Source organism: Sarcophilus harrisii, chromosome 2, assembly GCF_902635505.1.
Source record: "Sarcophilus harrisii chromosome 2, mSarHar1.11, whole genome shotgun sequence".
NCBI classification, from domain to species: domain Eukaryota; kingdom Metazoa; phylum Chordata; class Mammalia; order Dasyuromorphia; family Dasyuridae; genus Sarcophilus; species Sarcophilus harrisii.
Genome location: NC_045427.1, coordinates 376219725 through 376246022, shown reverse-complemented (window position 1 = coordinate 376246022; position 26298 = coordinate 376219725). Strand labels below are relative to the sequence as shown.

Here is a 26298-nt window from a genome sequence, read left to right as displayed (position 1 = left end):
CTGCATTTGAATAAATGACAAAGAAGCAAGTATAAAAAAGTAATACAGAATTGAGTTCTGCTTTTAGTTCTACTATTCAAAAGCTGTTTAACCTTGGAAAGGACTCTAATTAAATTCCTGTGAAGATGATTAGTGTTTGACTTTAAACAATAACATATAGGTTTTAGTATGTTAAAAATATATTTTTTTTCATTGTGCTTTTCAGGTAATTCAGTAATTCTTAGATTGTCTCTCTTGGATCTATTTTCCAGGTCAGTTGTTTTTCCAATGAGGTATTTTATATTGTTGTCTTCTTTTTTGTTTTTATTTGACTGCTTCTTGGTGTCTCATTGAGTCATTCACTTCCATTTGTTCAATTCTAATTTACCTCCTTTTCCATTTGGCCAATTGAACTTTTAAATGAGTTGTTTTGTTCATTGGATCTTTTTTCTATTTCACCAATGATGTCTTTTAGGGGGTTGTTTTCTCTTTCCATTTTGTTAAATCTATTTTTTAAGGAGTTTTCTTCAGATAATTTCTGTTTCCTTTTCCAAACTTTCCTGCATCATTTCCTTTCCCCATTTTTCTTCTCTCTTTTAAGAGCTTTTTTGAATTCTTTCAAGAGAGCCTTTCGAGTTGGAGATCAACTCATATCACTCTATAGTGCTTCATCTCATTTGAGATTTGTTCTTCTCTGTCTCCATAATAGCTATCTACGGTCAGAGCTCTTTTTGCTTTTTTGCTTATTTTTAAATGTTGGGCTCTACTCTTAGGGCAAAGGGGAGATTGTCTCAAGCTTTCTCTATAGGTGACAATGGCTTCATGCTGCCCTGGGGCAGGTGCTTCTGGGCTTCCTTCCCATGCTGGGTGGGTGTGGCCAAGTCCTGCATTATTCTGGGGTTCAGGAGCTCACTATTTGCCTTCTATAGTTGTGTTGGAGGCCTCATAGCTAGTCTGTTGATCCACTGGCATCTGAACCAGGACAGAATAGCCAAAAATACTGTATTGTGGCTAAGAGCCCCTTGGTAGAGTTCCCTGGCACTTCCATCCTGGATCCCTGCACTGCACCTGCATAGGGACATCTCCCCACCTTCCCAATTGAGACAGACCTTTCCTGAAGTACTTCCAAAATATCTTCTGCTGGAAATTTGTTACACTCCAAATATTTATGGGTTTTGTCACTCCAAAACCTGTTGATATAGTATAGATCTTAGGGAAACCAGGAAGAGCTCAGACAGATTTCTGTCTACTTTCCACCATCTTGGTCCCACCCACTCCTCATATTTAAAAATAGATTTTTTTTTTATTTTTATAAAATAGTGGTAGTGGTAGTAACCAAAAGAGGCTAGTTTTCTAGAGGGCTTTAACAGTTTATGGGAATTGAATTTAAATAACAGTATCTTTGCAAAGTATCTTGAGTTGAGTAGTACACATATTGTATACACCCCCATGAGTTTCCCTCTCTGGAAAACAAGACATGAATTAAATGATGGTTCTTCCTAGCTTAGCACATTCTACTATCATGCTACCTTAAAAATTAAACTACCAAAGTTACAAGAAGAGTCTTTAAAAAGTTTTAATTAACTATTTGAGAGAAAAAAGTATAGCAACATAGTATTTATCACCAAGTCCCTTTTTGTCATTGTAACAACAATCAATCAGCAAACATTTAGTTCCTACTATGTGCCTAAGCACAGAGTATACAAAAAGAGGCAAAAGATAGCTCCTGATCTCAAGGCATTTGCAAGCTGATGAAATTCTGAAACATTACATGACTAACGTTAGTTGCCTTATATGAATATTTTTCCCATTCAGTAGATGTCAAAAATAGAACATGTAAATTGAATGCTTCATTTGAAAGCAGTTCTACTTGAAACAAGTACTTATTCCTGAGCTTGATTCTAGTTAGCTAGCTTTGTACATGTCTATTTATCTGTGTGTGTATGTACATTCATGATAGGTGATATGGATGGATAGATACACATACATACAAATATATGTACATATGAGTGTATGTGGTTTTTTTTAGACATGACCAATGTAGGTATTTGTTTTCCTTGACTATGCTTACATAATACAAGGATTATCCTTCCTTCCTTCTTTTCTGTCTTCCTTTCTAGTGGGATAGGAGGAGATGGGAAGGAAAAAAATATGTTTGATAATTGAAAAATATTTAATTAAAAAAAATAGTGCTCTGCTGTTGATATCCAAAAAAACTTTATCTAGGTTGGCTGTATTAGTCACATTTAATTCAGCTGGATTACGTAAAACTTCCTTTCTTTGGATTTTAGAGTATTATTTGAGATACATTCAACAGAGGCTGCTAGAAAAGTTGAGAGAAAAGGAAAGGAATCTTGGCTTTTTCAAACCTTTTGGCCATAAAATGACTAAGGAATAAATATTAAGGAGATTTGGTTTCAGCCTCTTATGAGGAATAATATTGTCACTGAACTATCCAGAACTACAATGTGGTATCTTGGTTCAAACCCTCAAAGTGTTCGGGGAGGGCTAGATTGATCAACTGTTGAGAACAATGGCAGATAAAACTGCCCTGTGGCAAGTTAGACTATATGATATCCTAGTTTCTATCTAACTTCAAAATTTAATGATTTTGCAAATAAGTACAAAAATATTCTTATGCACAACAAGTTGAGGGCTCATTTTTTGAACTTCTTAATGATATTATCTAGCTACTGACTCAGATAATTTGTATTTATTTATTTTACAAAAGGAATCATAGAATCATCCCCATAAACAGAAATGATCTTCCCTTACTGACTATATGGATGAAAGTGGAGTGTTAAAAGGCTTTTCCTTATACTTGAATAAAGTGCTTGATTTAATAAGAGGCTTTATAATAGTCATAAATTACTTTATACTAATGACTGAAAGACTGTATATAGTAAGACAGGCAGCAATTTGCACGTGCCTTGGAAAAGCAGCCAAGAAATAGAAATTGACATAAAACTTGGAGGTGATTGTGATTATGTAGCAAGCCTGTCCCCACAAGCCCTATATGATTAGAAAGCCTCATTTGTAGAGCATGAATGGAAACAGTCACAGAATTTTACTACTTTAAAAAAACATTGTCCAATGATGACTCTTGTAAACAAGGAAATAGAAAACTATATTGACAATGTGAGTATCACATTTGCCAAATAAACACAACCCAGATGTCACTAAGGTATCAAACCTTGAAAAAGAAGGTGTTTGCAAAGTGAGGGCATAGTATTTCCTTACTGTATGGGGGAAGCCTATTATAGTAAGCACATTCTACTGCTTGATTGATTTCAAATGAAATGCCTACAATATTTTCACACAATAGTTGGGGACTATTAGCAAACATTCTTCTATTGCCTCTTGACCTAATGATAAGAGTGTATGTTAAAATCATACCATTGCATCTAAATACCTGTATATCTCTAGGTAAGAAATTCCACAAATTCTGCCAGTTTTTTCATCTATAAAATACTAGATATATAGATATAGATAGATAAAATACTAGATGACCTTTAAACCTCCTTCTAGAGTTAAATCCATGATCTGGAGTCAAACAGGGGCAGCTATGTAACTCAATGGACAGAATACCAGGAGTCAGGAAAATCTAAATTCAAATCCAGCCTTAGACAGTTGTTTGCTGTGTGACCCTGAACAAGTCACTTATCTTTGTTTGCCTTAGTTTCCTCAGCTGTCAAATGAGCTAAAGAAGGAAATGGCAGAGTCCAACACAGAGAGTGGTACAAGACTAAAATGACCAAACAACAACAAAAAATGACATCAGAACAGTGCTTTTTTTTTTTTTAATCACCTTGGCAGCTGTGCAGAATATAGGTTGAGTTAGAAGGGACCTTAGGCAAAGAGATGACATCTGTCACCATTATCTCCTTCTTCCACTTACACAACTGTCATTGTAGTTCAGGCCTTTGTCACCTTTCACCTAGACCATTGCAGTAGCTTCCTAATTGTTCTCTGACCTTCCAGTTTTTCCACTCTCCAATTTAAAGAGCTGCCATAGTAATTTTCCTATGGCACAGTTCTAACCCTGTCACTGCTTACTTGAAAAATAAACAAAAATCATTTCCCTCACCTGTAGAGTAAAATATAACATTGAATATTCACTACATGATGGCTCCCAACAATTGTTCCACACTCATTTCATATTGCTATCTATATGATCAGTAAGGGAAGATCATTTCTCTTTATGGGGATGATTCTATGATTCCTATTATAAAATAAATAAGTGCAAATTATCTGGGTCAGTAAGTAGATAATATCATTAGGAAGTTCAAAAATGAGTCCTTAACTTGTTGTGCACAAGAATATTTTTGTATTTATTTGAAAAACCATCAAATTTTGAAATTAGATGGGAACTTTGAAATCATGTAGGCCAACCTGCCACGGGCAATTTTATCTGCCACTCTCCTCAACAGCTGGTAAATATATTTTAGGGTACTTGGTGGCCACTAAAATCAATATTTCATCTCCATACCTAAAATATCTCCCTTAAAGGGAAAATCAATGAGATATTTACAGAGGGTTAAAGTACTAGATAGAAGTCATTTATCATTATTATACCTGACCATAACTATCTAGTGCAGATTATAGGATAAGATATGGAATATGCTAGATGGAAACTAAGTCTGGTCTCCTTTCTACACGACCTAATTTTAACATGAATCTCCACTTATTCTTTCTCCTTTTGCTTTTGAAACTTCCCCTATGTTTATTTCTTCCCCATATACATTCACTTTCAATGTATCCTCTTCTTTCCCATGATTATTATTATTTATATTTATAATTTTTAAGGTAGACTTGAATGCAGAGCTTTCTTGGTGATTTTCCCTGAAACTAATAAAGTCATGCTAAAGAGATGGACTCCAGACTTCCTCTTATCTTAATTCCTCCATTCAATTACAATGTACATTTATTTAGCACTTAGTACATGCTTTATACTATGATGTAGAAGACAGATATGTATCCCCATTTCCTTCTAGACTTTATCTGTACTTGACTCCTGGATTTTGCTTAATGCATTTATCTTCTTAATATACAGCAATATCTTACTCTTCCCTTTCCTCATTCTTTTATCTATGTGTTTCTTGTAAATGTCAGATGATGTGATAGTTATCTTTTGCGAGAATTTGGAGTATTATAACAATGCAAGATTTTCATTGAACCAAGATTCCCACAAATCTCATGGAATTTTAAGGACAGTGTTTTTAGTTTAATGAAGCCTGAGCTATGTGGGTAATTGAGAAGTAGTAGCAATAGATTTTGTTAACCAAAAGCAATTGGCCATGTCACTTGATACAATTGAAGCAAAATTATACTAATGGGGTACAGAGTGAGACATTAAATGACTTTCTATAAAGAATACATTTATATCTATTTACCTAGAGAATAGCTATGTATAACTAAATAGATTTCTATAATGTCATCTCCCCATCCATCCATCAATCAGTTAGCATTCATTGAATTCCTTTGCCTGTGGAATTCCAAGTCTGGAATCAGACACTGGAGATACAAAGACCAAACTAGCAAATCTTTGTCCCCCAAGGAACAAATTATGTAATTTTATACAGCATTTACAAGTTTTGTGTGAATGTGTATGTAGATATACATATATACTCACATGTAAATGTGAGTGTGTATTTATATATGACATCGACAAATACAAGGTAATTTTGGAAGGGAGAAAGGTATTAACAACTGAAGGGGAACAGGGAATCATATAAGGAGATGATATGAACCTAACTTTGAAGGAAGCTGGATTCTAAGAAGCAGAGATAAGGAGGATATACTTGTTTGGAAGACTATCCTTGCAAAGGCTTGCAAAGTCAGAAGATGAAGTCATCTTCTGACTCTAGTCATCATAGCATATCGCATTGACTCTGTTCAAGAAAAAAGGAGCAGTTTTTTTTTTTCTTAGAAGATTGAGATAAAAACAATTATAGAGACTAAAAATTCTTAATTTTATTTTTATTTATATCTTTTGTTTTATGTATAACATTTCTTTCCAAATTACCTTCCCTTCTGCCCAGCTGTCCATCCATTTTTAAAAAGAAAGAAGAAAAAGTCCATCAAAATTAATCAACCTAACACATAAATGAAAGAACTGAAGTCAAAAAAGAGACTTGTTCACGGCAAGAGTGGTTGTCCCATTGACCAGACAAAGTAGTTTTAGGGCACATCTTTTTCACATCTCCCCAGCCCCACATGTGATAAGTGAATTGTAATGTAGGTTCCTGTACCATGTGCTGCTTTTCTTAGGAAAGTGAGAGTAGAACAATTTATAGTTTTAAGCAATTTGACGGTCTCTTGAATTTCAGATCCTCAAAAATAGCTTTGGAAAACTTGGTCTACAGAAAAGATTAAAATAAAAACATCTTGCTTAAAAAACAAGAACAAACTACTAGCTTGTAGATTTACTACTGTAACATAATCCTTCTTCAGTTTCTCTTTGAAAGTGTTCCTTTGATAGTTTTCAAACAGTGATTACTAAGCCTTTAGTGAATGAAGAAATAAATTGAAATCCAGAAACTAGCACTTACATTGCTCATGTCAAACATGTTGGACTAAATGACTTTTATGATCCCTTCTAATCTTAAATCTCCATAGCATTCTTGTGTGCTAATTCCAAGGACTTTAAAGGGGGAAGGGGTGGTGGCGGGTGGAGGAAATCTCTGTTCAATGGTGAGTTTCTTGGGTAGAATGTTTTTTTCTTTCTCTCTCCAGTTATAATGTAGCAGCTTCATAAAGCTTTTTTTAAAGATAATACCTGATGATTCACTAGCAATTAGAATGAAAATTTTGTCAATAACTATTTTAATTTGCTTGTCATGGTACTTGTATTTGTAGATTGTTTGATGTCCCCTTATTTTCTAAGGACTTGGCATGTATAATGCCATAATACATTTGTTGCTCTCTTTTTATTGTATGGATAAGTTGTTAGTTAAATTCAATTAAATTAGAAGCATTGTACATTTATTGTAGGTTTTTTTGAAGTATATACCTTTTGACTGTTTTGTTCTAAAGTTATGGAAGGAGAAGGAATTGTGAAGGCAAGTTGAATGGTTATGCAGTTTTGAAGAAGGCCATGTAATTCTTCCTAGAAGAGAAGGTAAAAAAAAAAATTGAATAATGTTTTTCCATTCTTCAGGTTATCAGGGAGATGAATTGGTTCTTTAAAAAAAAAAAAAAAAAAAAAAAGGTGGGGGAGCTCCAATGTAGAAAAGCAAAAAAAAAAAAAAATTGGATTTAAAGGTACAAAAGGGAATCTTACCTTTGTCAAGAGGTTAGAGAATAAAAGAATATGACAGCTAAATAATCAAAAACAGATTATTCTTATAGTGAAGAAAGAAGTAAGATGTCTTCCTAGGAAAGATGATGTGACTCCCCAGGTGCTGTCCTGTAAGAAATCATCCACTAAGAGTCAGAGGAAGAAGAGGTACATAGTAGAGTTTACTGATGCTACCATAGGAGGGAGTGAAGCAGCTATTTGTCAACCAGATGATAACAATAGGAGAGCTTTGCCGTCTTCCCAAGGCATGTATCCAGGATATGACAAAGAATCTATAAAAGACTTTAATCAGATTCATGGTGATTCATGTGGACTTAAATGATACTGCCAGAAGGAATCAAGAAAGCATGGCTCAGGATTAGGAAGTTTTGATCAAGAAATTGAATGTCTTAAGAAGATGGATGTTGTTTTCATCACCACTAATAATCTAAAACAAGTGCTTCAATGAGAGGCCAAATTTGATCATTATACTATTATTGTTGTTCTTCTTCAGTCTTTTCAGTCCTGTCTAACTTCTCATGACCACATTTGGAGTTTTCTTGACAAAGATATTGAAATTGATTGTTATGTCCTTCCCCAGTTTATTTTACAGATGAGGAAACTAAAGCAAGTGACTTGCAAAAGGTCATGCAGCTAGCAGATGTCTGAGACTAGATCAGGAAGATGTATCTTCTTAAATCCAAGTCTGGCACTCTATCCACTGTGCCACCTAACTGCCACAAATCCTATTTATAAAATGCTTTTATATATTATATATATATATATATATATATATATATAGTACTTTAAAGTTGGCAGATGGCTTCATACATGTTGTTGATTCTTGCAACAGTCTTATGAATTAAAGGCTACAAATATTATCATCTTTTCAATAGATGAAATTGAGATGGTTGTACAGATGATAAGTTTCTAAGGTGATATTCAAATTCAGATCTTCCTGACTTCTTCTCTAGTAGTCAATATCTAGTTAAAAATGTTTTATCAGCAGAAAGAAAAATAATAATAACAAGATCTAGATCTGAAATTGTGTGTTTACATGTAGTCATAATGTCCAAGGTTGGCCACTGAGAAGAGTTCAAAAAATGTACCTCCTCACTCTTTGTAGAGGTAGGGAGCTTTGGATGTGAGAATGGAATATTTCATACCATGATTTTGCTGAACTCTTTTCTTTCTTTTAAAAAAAATTACTGTTACAAGAGGTGACATGTGAAATAGGGAGAAATACATATATTTAAAAATGAAGGTAATGAAAACAAGAGAATAATGTTTCACAACATAAAGTAAAAATGTTATTTGAGAATGACCAGCTTCTAGCAAAATATATTTAATGAGTATTAGCAAGAGTATATTTGGCAGAAATGTTATAATCTAACTAAAAGGGCTTTAAAAAGAAAAAAAGAAGAAAATTCTCTATATACAAATACCAGAGAACATGTGATATAGCTAGAGTGTAATAGGAATAGTAGAAGTGAAATCAAGAAGTCAACAGCAGGTAAAATATAAGAAAGCAGTAAAATCCATGTCTTTACACAAACACACAAAATGTAAGTAATTAATATAATGAACCAGAGTCCTGACATAATGGAAGTAATTTAACATCATAAGTATTTCTGAGACTTGATAGAATAATACTCATTAATATAATATGGTTCTAGAAAGGTATGAATTTGCTCATTAGCAAGGAATGCGATAGATAAAAATATGGAGAATTGGAGAATTTCTGGGGGCAGTTGTAATAACACTATATATATATTGTTGTTCAGTCATTTTTCAGTCATGTCCGACTCTTCATGACCCTGTTTGAAATTTTCTTGGCAAAGACGCTGCATTGTTTTGCCATTTCCTTCTCTAGATCATTTTATAAATGAGGAAACTGAGGCATACTAGGATTAAATAACATGTATACAGTTAGTGTGTACAGTATACAGTAAGTGTCTGAGGAACTTCAAAACTGAAGAATCTTCTGACTCCAGGGCCGCATTTTCTCCACTGTATTACCTAGCTACCTCAAGTACTATATATATTTGGAAGATAATAGTCATGAGAAAAATTCTAGAACCCAAAGGAGTAAGGTCTGGTGAAAATCAACATAGATGCCAACAGAAACAGAATTATCATCGTATGTTGCAGACTACTGAGACAGAAAGAAGAAATAGGTAAGGAGTTATGTTTATAAGCCTAGCAGGGAAAACATGATATAATGATAGGGGTGAGTCATTTGTGTATTAAGACAGCTAATAATAATAAACATAATTTGGGACAACATTAAAAGAGACACAGCTTCCAGGAAAAGGGAAGTGCAAGTCTTGTGTATTCTGCCCTTGTGAGATCACATAGAGGAATTGTGCCTACTTCTGGGTGGTATGGTTGAGGAAGGCCATTGATAAGCCAGAAGGTGTCCAGAGCAGGGTAACCAGCATGATAAACTGAAAATCACCTGAAGGAACTAGTGTTTGGCCTGGAGAAGAGAAAATTTGCAGGAAGAATATGACAGTTTATTTCTAGTATTTGAAGGACTGGCACACAGACCTGTTTAGAGTTCTCTTTGACCCTAAGAGACAGAAGTAGAGAAAAGTTACAAAGAGGCAACTTTGGTCTTATTGTCAAGAAATGTTTCCTAACAATTCTTTATCCAAAAGTGGGAAAGAGTGCCTCAAAAGGGAAAGAGCTCCCCACATTGAAAGCTGAAAGCAGACCCGGGATGACTCCTTGTTAGGTTTGCCATAGTAGAAAATTTGGGTAGGAATAAAGCTTTGCAACTAAACTACCAAGATGCTTCCTAAATTTTGTTCCAACTCTGAAATGTTGCAACTCAATGATGGGAATTTTCCTTGAGAAAAGTGTCTTCTCTATCTTAGAATTTTAAATACGAGAGAGGATGGATGAGTATGGTTTATAAATTCCCTAGATTCTGGGAGTGCAAATTTCAAAGGGTTCATAAAAAGAATATGCAGGATTAGGTTGCCTAAAATTCATTAGAAGTCAGCCCCAGAAAAGATTTTTAAAAACATTTTTTTCTGTGCATTAATCATTTTTCTAAATATGCTAATAGATCATTAATAAAAAGGGTCAGATGTTCTGGCTAGCTCTATGGCGGTCCTCCAAATGAGCCTTGGTATCAGCAGAATAATCACCACAAGAATAGTCAGGAATAAAGTCCAAAGTCTTTATTATCTCCTTCACAGTCTGTCTCCTTCACCTGGGCTGGACTAGCTTTCTGGGGGATCTTCAGATGGGCCTTGGTCTTCTTAGTAGAGGAATGCAGGAGTCAGGAGAGCCACCAGGATGATGGGAGATGGAGTCTTTGTTGTTCCAGTCTTTGTTGGCTCTTATATACCTTACTGTAATTACATCATTACAGCATATTGATTATGTGTGAACTTAGAGAACCATTACATCACCATGCTAGGTACTAAGTATATATGTGAACTAGATAACCATTGTCTCATCAATTCCTCTGAGTTAACACTGTTTCAAGTGTACTTCTCTAGAGTTCTGGCTCTCTACAGTCAGTAGCACTCTTGAATGCAAAAGACCCTTCAGGGAACCCATTCATTGCTTATATGGTATTAGAAGAGCCTGTGTTTGTTCCTGAGAGTGGTAATCAACTCTCATTGGTTATGATAATGAGAAGATTAATATGATGAGAAAGGAATTATTGACTAAAAAAACATAACCAGTCCTAGTGAAGAAATTTTTAACCTAGGGTCTGTGACCTTAAAAACTTTTTTTTTTTATAACAACTATTTCAATGTAAATTTTTTTTGTAATCTTATGTTTTATTTTAAGTATTTAAAAAACATTATGAAAAAGAATTCATTTCCCCGCCGCCGCCCCCCCCCAAAAAAAAAGTATCCTGGTCTAAAAAACTTATATAGATACACAGGGAACTTATTGACCAAGTTATATTTTTGAGGAAAGAAGAGATTAAAGAATAGGACAACTGCTCAGTGTCAGTGGAATAATAATAAGAGATGATAAATCAAAGTTGCTTAATACTTATTTTACTTATTTTCTATGCTGAAGAAATCATTCTTGGACTATAAAGGACTATGTTCCCAAGGTACTTAAAGAATTGGAGGATGAGATGAACCACTATTAATGATCCTTGGAAGATTGTGGAGAAAGGTGCCTCAGAAAGGGGTAGGACAATATCCCAATCTTCAACAAAGGGAAGAGAGAAAAGGTTGAAACTTATAGATAAGATTGATTTTGATTTCTTGACAAGATGCTAGTTGTTGTTATTAAAATCTTGGTTAGTAAATGTGCTCAAAAAAAAAAAAAGTAGTAGCAAAAAGAGAGTGTGGTTTTCATCAAGAGGTTGTGGCAGACCAATGTCACTTCATTTTTAATAAGTTTATTGTACTGATAGATCAGGTTATTTAACTGGTAAATGCTTTCAGACCGTAGCACAGAGTGTTTGATGGCATCTTTCGTATTTTTCTTATCGAAAACAGAAATACAGATTGGAAATGAATTCTGCTGATAGACAAAGAACTTCAGTCATTTCAGTCATGCTTGACTCTGTGTGACCCCATTTGGGGTTTTCTTGGCAAAAATATTGGGGTAATGTGCCATTTCTTTCTCCAACTCATTTAATAGTTGAGGAAATTGAGGCAAACAGGATTAAGTCATTTGCCCGGAGTCATATGACTACTAAAGCTGAGAACAGATTTAAACTCAGAAGGATGAATCTTCCTGATTCCAGGCCTACAACTGTATTGTATCAGCCAGCTGCCCTTGAATAGGTGACCCAAATACTGACTAATAGTCAGTAATTCTTGGATATCAATTTGGAAGGACTACAATGGAGATTTCTGGTGATGATGGTTGTGGTAGCCACTGCAGCTGGACTGGTACTGTGCTAGGCACTTTACAAATACAAACATTCTTGATTTTTAGGTTTAGCACTCTGTCTACTATGCTTTACTGTCTCTTTTAAAACAAATAAAACAAAAGGCATTTAAATAATACCTTTAAGTTTGCAAATTTCTGTTCATCTAGTCTTTTTTAAATCTGTTCTATCCTCGGATGCTTTTTCTATAGACAAAGTGGATATTGGATAGGACAGCTCAGATTGGCCATTCATACATGTCATTACCTCCATTTTAACTATAATAGCAAACTGAATGGGAATAGTATACTGAATAGGACCAGTGCACACCAAAGCAGATTAGGAAAGAGTGCTCTGAAGGGTCATTTGGAACATGAGAATGAATGCCTGATTTTTTCTGCTCTTTTATGTTATTTTATCTTTTTTTAGTTAACAAGGATTTATTTAATTTTCACTTCCACCTCCAACCCTGGGGAGGGGGGGGGAGAAGAAAAAAAGAAAACATTTATAACATGAATAGACAGGCTAAATAATTACCACAATTGTCATATTCAAAATTTTATGTCTCATTCTGCCCTTTAAATCCATTAGGATATGGATAGCATGCCCCTTCACCAGTCCTATGGAATTATGGTTGATCACTTCATTAATCAGAGTCCATAAGTCATTTAAAGTTCTTCACCTTTATATTTTTGTTATTCTTTAAGTTGTTTTCCTGGGTCAGCTCACCTCTTGTGCATTAGTTCATATGATTCTTCTGAAGTTTCTCTGAAATTGTCCCTCTCATCATTTCTTATTTCATAATAATATTCTATATTCATAATATGTTTACCCCTTCCCTAATTAACAGACACCCCCTTAGTTTCCAGTTCTTGGCTGTTACAAGATACACACACACATATATATATGGATAATTTTGTTGCTGTTGTTCTGTTTGAAGTGTAAGCCTAATAGTGGTATTGTTGGGTCAGAGGTTTTCGCCTTTCAGTGACTTTTTGGATACAGTTCCAAATTGCTTTACAAAATAGTGTCTTTGATTCTTCACTATAGGGAGAGAAAAAAGCCTTGTTAACTTATCAGATAATCTCTTAGCTTCTTCTATACATTTTGTCCAGCTCAAAACATGCAATCAATAACTATTAGAGATGACAATAATGATGTCTTTCCTAATGGAGCTCTCCATTCTTAGAAGACTGAATCAATACCCCAATCTGCAGTGTTATCTCTTGTACTCACTGAGACAGGATTAACTTCACATAGGTTTCTTCAAAGTGAAATACTTTAAACAAGTACCCCCTTATGGGTATACCAGGAACACTGCTGGGAAGCAAGGAATACAGAGACAAAACAAATCTAGTTAAGGATTTTTTTTCTACTAGAATATTGAGGGGAAAGTATACCCAGAGATATGGGGACAGAAGGGACCAGAAGGGGTGATAAAGTAAGGTCTGAGTAACAAGTAGTATTTGAGCTCTTTTTTTTTTTTTTTTTTTTTTTTTTTGGATGAGATAATCAGAGTTACGTGACTTCCCCAGAGTCACAGAACTTGTATGTGTCAAATCTGATCTGACTCAGATTTGAACTCAAGTCCTCTTGATTCCAGAAGCAGTATTACATCCACCCTACCAACTAGCTATCCATGAGCTGAGTCTTAAAGGGAGATAGGATTCCAAGAGGCAAAGTAATAAGGGAGAATATTTGAGGTGGTAACCTGGTAGGCACAGGAAATTTTTTTTTTAATATAAATCCAATGTATTAAACTACTGCCAACTCACCTGATGGACCCAAGTATTTTCATCAGAAGTTTCATATACTCAGGTTTATGTGTTATGTTCCCTTTTGTTCATCACAGATCATGATAATCTTCACGCTAAAGTGACAATATAACTGATTTTTTTCCACTGATGTCTGTATTGTATCTGGCAGCTTTCCATGTGGTCAGTAAATATAGTTCTTATCTGATACTGGCTAGAGTGACTGAAGGGAAGCCAGGAACCTAATATAGGGGCCAGATTCACAGCTATTTTATTCATCCATTTGGTTCTTTATTTTTAGCTTTTCTGTTCTACCATTACTCATCCTAAGGTTAATAATGTATATATTAATTATGCACATGTTTTAATTTGTGATTTTTTTTTTATATTTTTGGATTTCCTTGCTCATGGGATAATGAAAAAGTTATTTGTCCAACTTTATGGAGTAGACTTTTCTTTGTCAGCTAAAGGAATAACACCTCAAATCTTACTGAAAATAATATTGGTAATACATTCATATTTAGCCCTCAAGCATAGTCCTCATTTGGGCTATGGTAATGTTTGATGTTCATGTTCATGACATGTAAATATATCTTCTGTCAGAAACTCACATACCTGCTTCATGCAGTTTTTGGTAATTAGCTCACTCTGTCTAAATTTACATCCGACTCCCAGTATGGTATTATTAAAGACTGAAGCATATAAATTTATAACAAGTCTTGTACTCAGGATAAATTTATAACAAGTCTTGTAGTCAGGCTTGAAAATCCATATCTTCTATAGTAGGCACAAATATCTCTCAAATTAAATCTGATGGCTTACAGTAAGAAATCATTTAAACCCAGTAGCAGAAATTATTTTAAATAATCCACATCAAAAATTTCTTTCTTTTAAATAGATTCACTAAACATTTTTAACATGTTTTAGTTAGGGATTTGTTAGATGAAGACATGTCTCATTCAAACTGTAAGAGTGTATTTGTTTTCTATAAATCAAGTGTGCAAATAACCCCCATTGCCTTTTTGAATGTCCCAGGAATGGAAAGGACTAAATGAGAACAAGGGCATGCCAGTAGCATACCAGATAGCAACTAAGGAAGGCAATATGGGATCCTATAAGGAGTGCTGGATATAGTGAGAGCCTAGGTTCTACTCACAGCTCTGTCTGTGCCTCCTGTGGGAATAAATCATTTACCATCTCTGAGTCTTTCTTAATTCAGATCATTTATTAAGTGTCCTCTTGTGTGCAAAGCACTAGGAGTTCAAAGTCATGAAAAACAGTTCCTTTCACAACAGACAGTCTGCTGAGAAGCAGTATTTGCACAGATTAAGTAGATGCTAGACAACTTGAGGAGGGACAAACTACTGCTAACTAAGATCAGAAAGAATTCCCATAAGAGATGGCACCCAAGTTGACTTTGAAGAAAACTAAGGTTTCCAGAAGGTAAAGTGGGGAGGGAATACTGTCCAATCATGGGAAAAAACCTGTCCAAAAATCGTAGAGGCAGGAGATGTTACATAAGATTCGGGGTGGGGGTTGGGGGGGAAATAGATACATTTCAATCAGTAAGCATTTATTAAAGACCTACTATGTGCTAGGCACTGTGCTAACTATTGAAGGTGCAAAGAAAGGAACAAAGCAGTCATACCCTCTAGGAGTTCATATATGAAAGGACGAAGTAAGGTAAAGCAAATCTGCTAAGGAAGTAGAATGAAAGATTTGAACTAAAAGATCCTCTAGAAGACTCCATCTAACTCTAAATCTTCTGATTCTATTGAATGTGCATTTGTTCAGCATGCTGTTGAGACCTGAAACTCCAGGGCCAGGTCACTTTTTCTTAAAATGGTATCTTTAGTACAATTCTTCTAATTAGGTTGAATAGATGAATGAATTAATTGACTAAAAGCACATCTCTTAAAATGCACCAAGCACTGTACTAAACAGTAGAGTAACAAATAGAAAAGCAAAAACAGTTACTTTTGACAAGGAGATTACATTCTAGGGGAAGAAATAATGTAGTTATCTCATCCACATTGCAACTTTCTCTATATATGTTTCAATATGTTGTGGGTCAACATAAGAAATTAAATGGGAATTTTTAAAAGAATTTTGTGGAAGCTGCCAGTGACACAAAAAAAAAAAAAAAAAACAAAAACAGTAGACAACACAGAAAAAGTTTAGTATTGTATAATATCAACATAATTTGTCTTTAAATACCATAAATATGCCCAATTTCTTTTCTAAAGTTAAAGTATGACTAAATACTTAACCCAGATTTTACATTGATGCTGTAAAGCTTCACAAAATAGAAATTTAAAAATTTAGACTTCTTTAGTACAAAGGGAGAGCTAAAAATTTTTACACATTGTGGGGTTATTGCTCCTCTAACCCCCATGATGTGGAAGGGACATACCTGTACATAGTGAGGTGATAGCTAAGAAGAGATCCTTTGTTCTATAAAGCTATAGAGGTAGTGAGTGGGACAGTGGAGTGACAGAGGTATAGACTGACATATCTCATCATGGTTCATGGTCCCTAACTGGAATGAATGGGAAAGGAGAAAAGGAAAGGGGTACATTGAAGTTGTTGTTTGTTCTTCATTCTTGAGGAGGACCATGGCATGAGGAAGGTGATACCATAACATACAAGTGAACTGGATTTGAGTGAGTAAGGGCTGGCAGGGTTACCTGCCTCACTTTCCCATTGGGAGCCATCTAGGTCCAGTTGCAAGATATAGATCAGGACAACTAGAGATAGCCTTGGTCTTTTTAAGCTAAGATCTTTAGCAGGTCTCAGTTTGAGTAAAGCAGTATCCATTCAGTGATTAAAGCTAGGTAGCAACTAAGGCAAAGATCTCCTCAGGGGAGAACTTTGTGAAGAGAATAGACATAGAAAAAGGACTGATGAGGAGGGGCTTTCCTGAAATTGTGTTTTAGAAGAGACATTCACCAATCACGAAGAGAGAGAAGGGACAGGGGAGCCTTAGTAAAAAGATTTCATTTACTGTATAGGGTAGTTCATAGTGTAGTTATAAGTCACACCACAGATTTGGTTTTTCGGGTTTTTTTCCCTTAATGCAGTTTATAAAAGAAGTTCCCTTTAAGTGCAAAAAAAAAAAAAAAAAAAAAAAAAAAAATCAAACAGGAAAAAAGTAACCAGGAACTCTTTTTTATTATTTTTAATAGCTTTTTATTTACAAGTCATATGCATGGGTAATTTTACAGCATTGACAATTGCCAAATCTTTTGTTCCAGTTTTTCCCCTCCTTCCCCCCACCTCCTCCCCTAGATGGCAGGATGACCAATACATGCTAAATAAATTAAAGTATAAATTAAATACAAAATAAGTATACATGTCCAAACTATTATTTTGCTGTAGAAAAAAGAATCGGACTCTGAAATAGTGTACAATTAGCCTGTGAAGGAAATCAAAAATGCAGGCGGGCAAAAATATAGGGATTGGGAATTCTATGTAATGGTTCTTAGTCATCTCCCAGAGTTCTTTCACTGGGTGTAGCTGGTTCAGTTCATTACTGCTCCATTGGAACTGATTTGGTTCATCTCATTGCTGAGGATGGCCAGGTCCATCAGAATTAATCATCATACAGTGTCGTTGTTGAAGTATATAATGATCTCCTGGTCCTGCTCAATTCACTCAGCATCAGTTCATGTAAGTCTCTCCAGGCCTTTCTGGAATCATCCTGTTAGTCATTTCTTACAGAACATATTCCATAATATTCATATACCACACTTTATTCAGCTATTCTCCAACTGATGGGCATCTACTCAGTTTCCAGTTTTTGGCCACTACAAAGAGGGCTGCCACAAACATTCTTGCACATACAGATTATTTTCCCTCAGGAACTCTTTTTTAAAAGTCAGGTTGAAATTTCCATTTTCCTGGCTCCACAGATCATGAAATTTAGGGCATACTGGCAGCATTGGGCTACTTTACTGTTGATCATAAGATTGATACTTACATAGGGCAAAGTAGAATAAAGGTACAGCTCTCAGGGGTAGAGCAAAGCCACAGAATTTTGGATGAGTAGTTTCATCTAAAAGTATGTAGTTCCTATCTGCTATGCTTTTGAGAATAGTGATGTTTTATGGAAAGAAAAGGAGTTATTGAGGAGAGAGAGAGAAAACTTTTGGGGCTGCTTTTTAGTGTAATCAGACATACCTAGAAAACAATCTCTGTATTACTTTCACCATAGCTATAATTCTCTTTCATCTTATAGAAAGATTTGGCAAAAGATGAGCACAAAAGCCAGACATGGTTTTTGTAAAGTCTCTTTGTTCTAACAGTGGTTTTAGAACATTAACTGAGGTGTAAGTTGGATTATTGTGTTATTTATATTAATACCTATTTCACTTTTCTTCTTAGCCTAAAGGGAAAATACCTCATTATGATTCATTAAACTGAATCATCGGATTATGGACTATTATATAGCTAGAAAGGACCTTGAAGATGATCTAATGCAAACCTCTCATTTTTTTGCAGAGAAGGAAATTTTCTCAGAGAGAGGAAGTCACTTTCTCATGATACCAGCCCTAGAATTAGACCTCCAGATATAATAGATACCAAGTCAGTGCTAGTACCTCCACAAGATTTTATTTAAGTTTATTACTTTGCCTTGCTAAACAAGGGGTCAAGGCAGTGTGATAATGCTTTTTAGTCAATTTTTCAATCACATCTTCTAACCCCTTTGTGGTTTTCTTATTAAAGATACTAGAGTGGTTTGCCATTTCCTTCTCCAACTTATTTTATAGATGAAGAAACTGAGGTAACAGGATTAAGTGACTTCCCCAGGATCAGTTAGGGTCTGAAGCAATATTTGAACTCAGGTCTTCTGACTCCAGACCCAGGCCTCTATCCATTGTGTCACTTAGCTGTCCCCAAGACAGTATGGCATAGTACATCTCTATAGGTGTCAGCCTTGGAGTCAGAAAGAAAAAACTTCAAATCCATTACTCTGATATATACTAGTTTGGACATACATACTAGGCTTTGGACAGAGTCATTTAATCATTTAATTGAGCCAATTCTCTAAGAGTATATGAATTCTATCCTGGGAGCTCCCTATATCAAAAAAATCACAGGTCCAAACCAAGGATTGAGTATCCAGAGAACCAAAAGTACCATTTGAATTAGAATCTTTTCATATGGTAAATGTTTGTTAGTGTGCTTGTAATTGGGATTTCATTAATTGGTTATTTGCCATATTTGAAATTTTCTTCCTTATTTCTACCTGTTGGCTTCCCTAGCTTCTTTCAAGAGTCATCTGAAATTCCAGTTTCTTTGACAAACCTCCCCATATCTCCCTTCATACTAGTACCCTTTTCCCTGTTAAATATCTCCAATTTATCCTTAATATATTTATTTGTACATTGCGGTAACTAGGTCATGCCATGGATAGTATGCTAGATCTGGCTTCAGAAAGACCTGAATTCAAATCTAGTGTCAGACATTACTAACTTTATGACCCTTAATAAATTATTTAAATTCTGCCTGCCTCAGTTTCCTCTTTTATAAAACTGGAATAAACATAGCACCTACCTCACAGAGTTATCATGAGGATGATACCAGCAAAGTGCTTAGCACAGTTCCAGGCACATTGAAAGAACTATAGAAATGTTAGATATTATTATTACTATTATTATTATTAGTTGTTAGTTGTTTGCATATTGCCTCCTTCATTAGGCTGCCAGCTCTTTTAGAACAAAGATTATTTATCTTTTGTCTTTCTCTGTACCTCCAGCACCTGGCACAATAACTGGGACATAGGTACTAAATAAATGTTTGTTGATTAACTGTGTTGTACAGAAAAGAAATGTCTATTATAAATACATACATATATATGTGCATAAATTTTTATAGATACATAAGAATAAAGGAAAGTGGGACAGAAAAGAGATTATGTGTCTATACCTGTAAACTGATCATTTAACCCGAGGTTTTGCCCAAAATTTTTAGTGGGTGAGAATTAAGAAAAATCTGGGAAGATTTTTTCATGTGTTCTCTTGCAGGGGAAAAATGATAAACAGCTTTGTGTTTCTACATATAATTCATTATGTAGTATTTTAAGTCAGCTTATTACATCTGTCCACATTTTTGGAAATATGTCTATCACCAATTGCTCTTTATGGAAAGACATTTTCTAATTGTTATAAACAGCTGTTTGAGAATGATAGATTCTGAAACAATCAAAACTGAATGCAATGAAAATTATAATGACTTGGCCCTAAAAAAAAAAAAAAAAAAAAAAGACAGAAGAAAACACTTTCTTTTGCTTATTTACAGAGGTAAGAGATTATGGTTGTTAAAAAAAAAAAAATACCTCTTATGTTGGATCTTTTCTGTATATTAATAAATTCTACCAAACTGTCTTTATTTTTTTTATTCTTTTATTATAAGGAATTGTTCTGTGGAGAGAAGGAAAGGGAGAAATATTCTGGGAAATGTGTGTGTATGGAGATATACAAATATATGGAAAAAAGGGGAAAATAACACTGGGAAATGTAGGCTATACACACACACGTACACGGTACAAAAATTCTTCATAAAGAATCAGACACAACTGAATGACTGAACAACAGCAACATATATGGAATTATATACCCATATAAACATACAGATACACACACACACACACATATATAGGTATATGTAGGTTTAAACAAAGGTATATAATAAAGGATGCCAATCATTTTTATTTAAAACATATATAAAAGAAAATTATAGATGTTTAATGATAAATGTTTGTCACTGGGGAACAGCTAAGTAAGCTGTGGTACATTAATGTTATAAAATATTATTTCACTGTAATAACCAATGATTACAAATACAAAAAAAGAAAAGAAGACTTACATGAACTAATCCAAAATAGAGCAGAACCAGGAAAAGCATACACATTTTACTATCAATAAAAATAAAGCAACTGAAACTGACTGCTATGAAATTATAATGACTAAGATTAGCCCTAAAGAAGATATAAGAAGGCAATTCCCAATATAGCCTTCCTCTCCCAGAGAGCATCCCTTATAATAAAGATATTTTTAAAAAATATTAATTCAGGTCTGTATGTTTCATCCAGTGCAATTCAACATAACTAGGAAGAAAATGAACTCAAATTTGCTTGTTATATGAATCCATCTCACAAAATGAATGTCATAAATGGTCTTCTTTTGATCTGATAATGGGAATGAGATGGTTAATATTGTTATACTGTTAGATATTCAAGGATTATGTCTCTCTTCTTCTCACTTGTTTAGCCCTGGAATGAGACCAGATGTAAGTTCTTCTCCATCTACTTCCTCCACGACAACGGGACCACCCCCCAAACTCTGCCTTGTTTGCTCCGATGAGGCTTCAGGATGTCATTATGGTGTCCTAACTTGTGGAAGTTGTAAAGTGTTCTTCAAAAGAGCAGTGGAAGGTAGTATGTGTTTTGAAGAGTTTTTTTGGCTTGTTTATTTCTCATTCTTGTAAGTAGAAACTTGAAAATGATAGGTTATTACTGACTATGATACTCAGAGGATCAGGTCTTTTTTACCTTCATGGCCAGTGATTTCTAAGAGCTATGTTTTTTCTATTCCAGTTTGGTAGAAACTAATAGTAAATAAATTAACTCTAATCAATGTGTCAATTGTGGATTTTTAAATTTGTAACTATAAGGTGGCTCTGTATAAATGTGGACAGACCTAAAAGTCACCTCTTGGTTGGGAAAGAAAGTCCAAGAAAAGACGGAGGGAAAAGAATCAGTCATCAAGCATTTATTAAAACCCTGTGTATATGAAAATCAAAAAATGTCAGGTGAGAGATGCTGAAAAATTGGGACACTAATTCATTGTTGCTGGAATTGTGAACTAATCCAATCATTTTGGAGAGTAATCTGGAATTATGCCCAAAGAGTTATTAAGCTATATACATCCTTTGGGTCAGCAATGCCACTATTAATTCTATTTCCAAAAATAATTAGGAAAAAGGAAAAAGAACCTGTATATTCTAAAATGTTTATAGCAGTTCTCTTTATGGTGGCAAAGTACTGGAAATTATGGGAATACCTGTCAATTAGAAAATGGCTAAGTTGTGATATATGATTATGATGGAAGACTACTGTTCTATAAGAAAGGATCAGCTCAGTGATATAGGAAAACATAGAAAGACTTACATGAATAATGAATAGTGAAATGAACAGAAATAGAGTAATAGCAATATTGCTATAAGAATACCATTTGAACATTATAAATACTTTAAATTAACTATAAAGCACATATGAAGACTCTGCATCTAAGGAAAAAAACTGATAAAGAAAAGTATGTATAGAATAATTTTACATATATACATGTGTATATGTATGGGTATGTTTATATGTGTGTGTGTGTGTGTGTGTGTGTGTGTTTATACACATTCATACAACCTATTTCTGTTTAATGGTGGCCATTTCTAGGAGGGGGAGGAAAAGAAAAAAAAAAAAAGAAATATACATGATAACATGTATTTTTCAAAGGAATATTAAATTGTACATAGTAGCTTTGCAGTTTCATGTATAGTCATCCTTTTATTGTACCGTATTATGGAAATGCTTGTTTTAAATTTAAATTTAAAAATTTTAAATTTAATTTAAAAATAAAATTATTTTTAAAAAATAATTTTAAAAACACTATGTGCCAGGTATATTTTATTCATATTCCCAACAATATCAAAGAAAGAAAGAATCCCTTCTCCAAAAAAAGCTCTCATTCTAGCAGAAATGGCAATCTAAACATATACAACATAAATATAAAAGGAATAAACTCAAATATACAAAGTAGCTAACAAAAGGCAGTTTGGGAGGGAGGATATTAATAGTGGTAGGCATGAGGAAAGGTTTTGTGCAGAAGATGTGTCTTAAAAGGAAGAGGGAAGAAAAGAGGAAAACAAGCATTTATTAAACACCTACTCTGCACCAGGCACTGTGCTAAGTACCTTACAGGTATTATCTCCTTTAATCCTCACAGCATCCTGGGAGGCAGGTGCTGTTATCCCCATTTTACAACTGAGAAAACTGAGACAAACGGAGAGATTAAATGGCTTGCCCAGAGTCACATGGCTAGGAAGTATTTGAAGCTGACTTTGAACTGAGGTTGTCTTGACTTCTGGCCCAGAACTCCAAACTGTGCACCACTTGGGATTCTTTAATCAGTCAATAAACATTTGTCTAACTACTTATGTGCCAGTAGGCACTGTAATAAACACTGGGGATACAAGTACAAACAAAAACAAGATCAATTGCTGCCCTCAAGGAGCTTACACACAAAAAGAATCTGAAAAGTCAGATAGGAAGAAGATCCCTAGAGAAGTCCCAAGAGCAGGGTAGCTGGTAAGAAATGGTGAGAAATATTTTGCTGAGCCCCTTCTTTCAAAAGATGTCTTGGAGCCCAAAGCCCTGCCTTCGAGCTCCAGTCCAAGGGGCAGAGGGTACTACTGAGATGTGAGATCCAATCTTGCAGCATTATGAGATTTCCCAATGATAAGGCAGAGATAAATAGGGAGTATGTTTCAGGCATGTAGCCAGTACAGAGGCGTGGAGATGGAAGACAGCGGCCAATTTCTTTGAATCATAGATCATGGGACAGAGAGAGGGGAAATGATGTGTAGAGAGGCTGGACATAGAAATTGGAGCCTGTCTGTGAATTATGTGTGTGACATTTAAAGACCTTCACAGTACGGCTTCAGCTCACTTTCCCAGGCTTATTATAAGCCCATTATTTCCCTTTACTATGGCCTGATTAGCCTACTTGCCTTTTCCTGATGCCCATTTCAGCTCTCATCTTTGTGCTTATCCATAGGTTCCTTCTCAAGCCTGGAATGTGCCATTTTCCTAACCTCACCTCTTAGGATCCCTGATTTCCTTCAGACTTCAGCCTTATAGAAGGCCTTTCTTGAAACTTCTCATTGGCTAGTGCCTCCTTCCTTCCTTTAAAAAATTTTACATGATATTTTTATTTTATACATATTTTGTTTTATTTATTTATATGTAGTTTCCCCCAATAGAGTATAAGCTGCTTGAGGTCAGAACATCTAGCCCAGTACATAGCAGACAGAGGAGGTATTTCATTGATTCTTTTTGACTGATGTGACTGGTTGGGAGGAGAGGGTGAAGAGGGAAAACTCTTCTGGTTCCTTCTTTAGGAAGGAGCAAACCCCCCCCCCCCCAAAAAAAATAGGATCCTAGTCACTAGGAATTTCCTCCCAAGTGAGAAAACAATATTGCACAACATAATCATAAGGGAATCTGTGCAGCATAATCAGATAACAGAAGGTACCAGTAGCAGAAAAGGATAGGAGATCAAATTATCATGGTACATTTCATTAGCAATTGCTATTGGGCTTAGGGTTGAGATCACTGATCTGTTCCCCTAAAGGTCAACATTCTCAGCTGTACACTACAGTCTCATATGGACACACCATCACCAAGGATAATAGGGGGAAATGTAGTTACAGTTATAAACCCATCCCCCAAGTGCAAAAACAGTAAAGAAAGAAAGGAGTTCCCCCCTTGCAGTGAGTCACTACGAATAGCTTCACAAATGAAAAGCACATCTAACAATGAAGAGAGGTAAATTCTTAAAATTCCAATGTTGCATATGAGTACTCTTTTAGAATAATTACATATTGTAATGGTTGTGTAAAGTAACTAGTAAACTGTATAGACTGAATGGGTGATCTCAAGCTCTGGTAATACTCATTTTAAAAAAAAATAATGTAGCCCATTCATTCATAGTCTGAGAAAGATTATTATTGTTTGGCCACAGTTCTGTTTGCACATTCTTAAGAGCTATATGACTCATCTCTCTTCCTTTGCCTAGATTTTTTTTAAAGTATTGCAAATTACAAAATTGTCCATACAGGTTCAACCTAAACTTTGAGTTACAAACTTATCCGGTAGCTCCCTGTCTAGTTTCCATTTTTGAGAAGTTAAGAAGAATGAATCTACTTAAAAGACCTATGTTGAGAACATATAGAAATTTTGTCTCCCACTACTTATATATTAATATTAAGAGAAGCAGTGAATGGAAAGCTGGCCTCAGAGTCAAAAAGACCTGGGTTTAAGCCATGTCTCTGATAAATCCTGGTTTAATGAAGTGTGGGGCAAGTCACTTAATCAGTCACTGATCCACACAGCTCTATAAGATTTTAAATTAGAGAAGAGTTGCTTGTCTGTCTTGATTGAGGAAGTTTTCTTGTGAGGTATTCCCCAAATCAATGAAATCATTGGTCCAAACCAAGAAATATATGCATGTATGCAATTAATACATTCATACTTTGCCCAGTTACTGCTCATTATCATGTAATGAATAACATGAATAATTGGTACATTTTTGCTGGATTTGGTCACATGGAGTCCCACTGAGCATTGGATCTGGAGTCAAGAAGCTCTGAATTCAGATTCCTAATTGGTAGTAGTAAGAGCATTGGTTATATTGTAGATATATTAATATTAGTCATAATTATTATTGATGGGCTAATAATGATTAATAATAATGACTCATTTATATTTTGTATATTAGGGGTTCCAAAGTACTGTCTTTACAACTGAGTGAATTACATAATACGGTTGCTATTATTTCCACTTTATAGATGAAGAAACAAAGGCTCATTGATTTGTCCACAGTAAGATCAAGTAGGTATCAGTTAGATCTCCAACTCAGTCCTTCTGTTTTTAAAGCCAGTGCTCATTCCGCACCAGCCTCAGAAAGTGCCTCTCTAGAGAGAAGTCCCTTTCTCTTTTTTTCATAGCTTTTTGAAACATTGAAATACTAGCTTTTAGTGTGTATTCCAATGTATGTTTTTGTACAGTTAGATTAGGTGATTAATAGGAAATTATCAAATGAATATTTTCAATAAATCATTTCATTTCAGGGGAACTCAGTTTTTGTTTGGGTTTAGACACAAAGCTCTCAATATCCTTTGATCTTGTGAGTTGAACTTTAATCATAAGAAGAGATGTTTGTTTTGTTCATTTTTTGTTTTGGGGTTATTGGTTTTTCTTTTTTTTTTTTTTTTTTTTTAATCTTTTTCTTTTTCTTTTTTCCGTCATTGTTGTATTATGTGGGAAGAGTAGTTTCCAAACCTCCTAAAATCCACTTCTCTGTGAAAACATATTCTTTAAGGTCAAGCCTGTTCAGTGAAAGAGCCATCCAGAAAGATACAAAGTAACCAAATAAGGAAGATTCATAGACACCCTCATCTTGAAGGGAATGGGAATGAAACTTGAGTCATAGATTTTTGAAGACCTACTTGGAAGATTCCTGAGATTTGTATGCTCAATGGGGTATAAAAACAAACTTTTACAGGTACTTTAGGTGGTCACCCTAGTTAAAGATATACAGGAGAAATTTTGGGTTTTCTAGAAATTGGAGTCCAAACCAAATGAGTGAATTTAGTTA

The 26298-nt window shown here is 34.7% G+C and overlaps 1 protein-coding gene across 4 annotated transcripts in view; it reads left to right on the top strand.

Moving 5' to 3' along the window:
* Positions 1 to 26298, top strand: part of NR3C1 (nuclear receptor subfamily 3 group C member 1) — a 136836-nt gene that overhangs the window by 72125 nt on the left and 38413 nt on the right. For 3 of the 4 annotated variants that reach the window (XM_012551537.3, XM_023505468.2, XM_012551534.3), the window contains exon 3: positions 21139 to 21305. In XM_012551537.3, the coding sequence (XP_012406991.1) occupies positions 21139 to 21305 (167 nt within the window). The remainder of the gene's footprint in view (positions 1 to 21138; positions 21306 to 26298) is intronic. The other variant, XM_012551541.3, reaches the window with a different exon arrangement.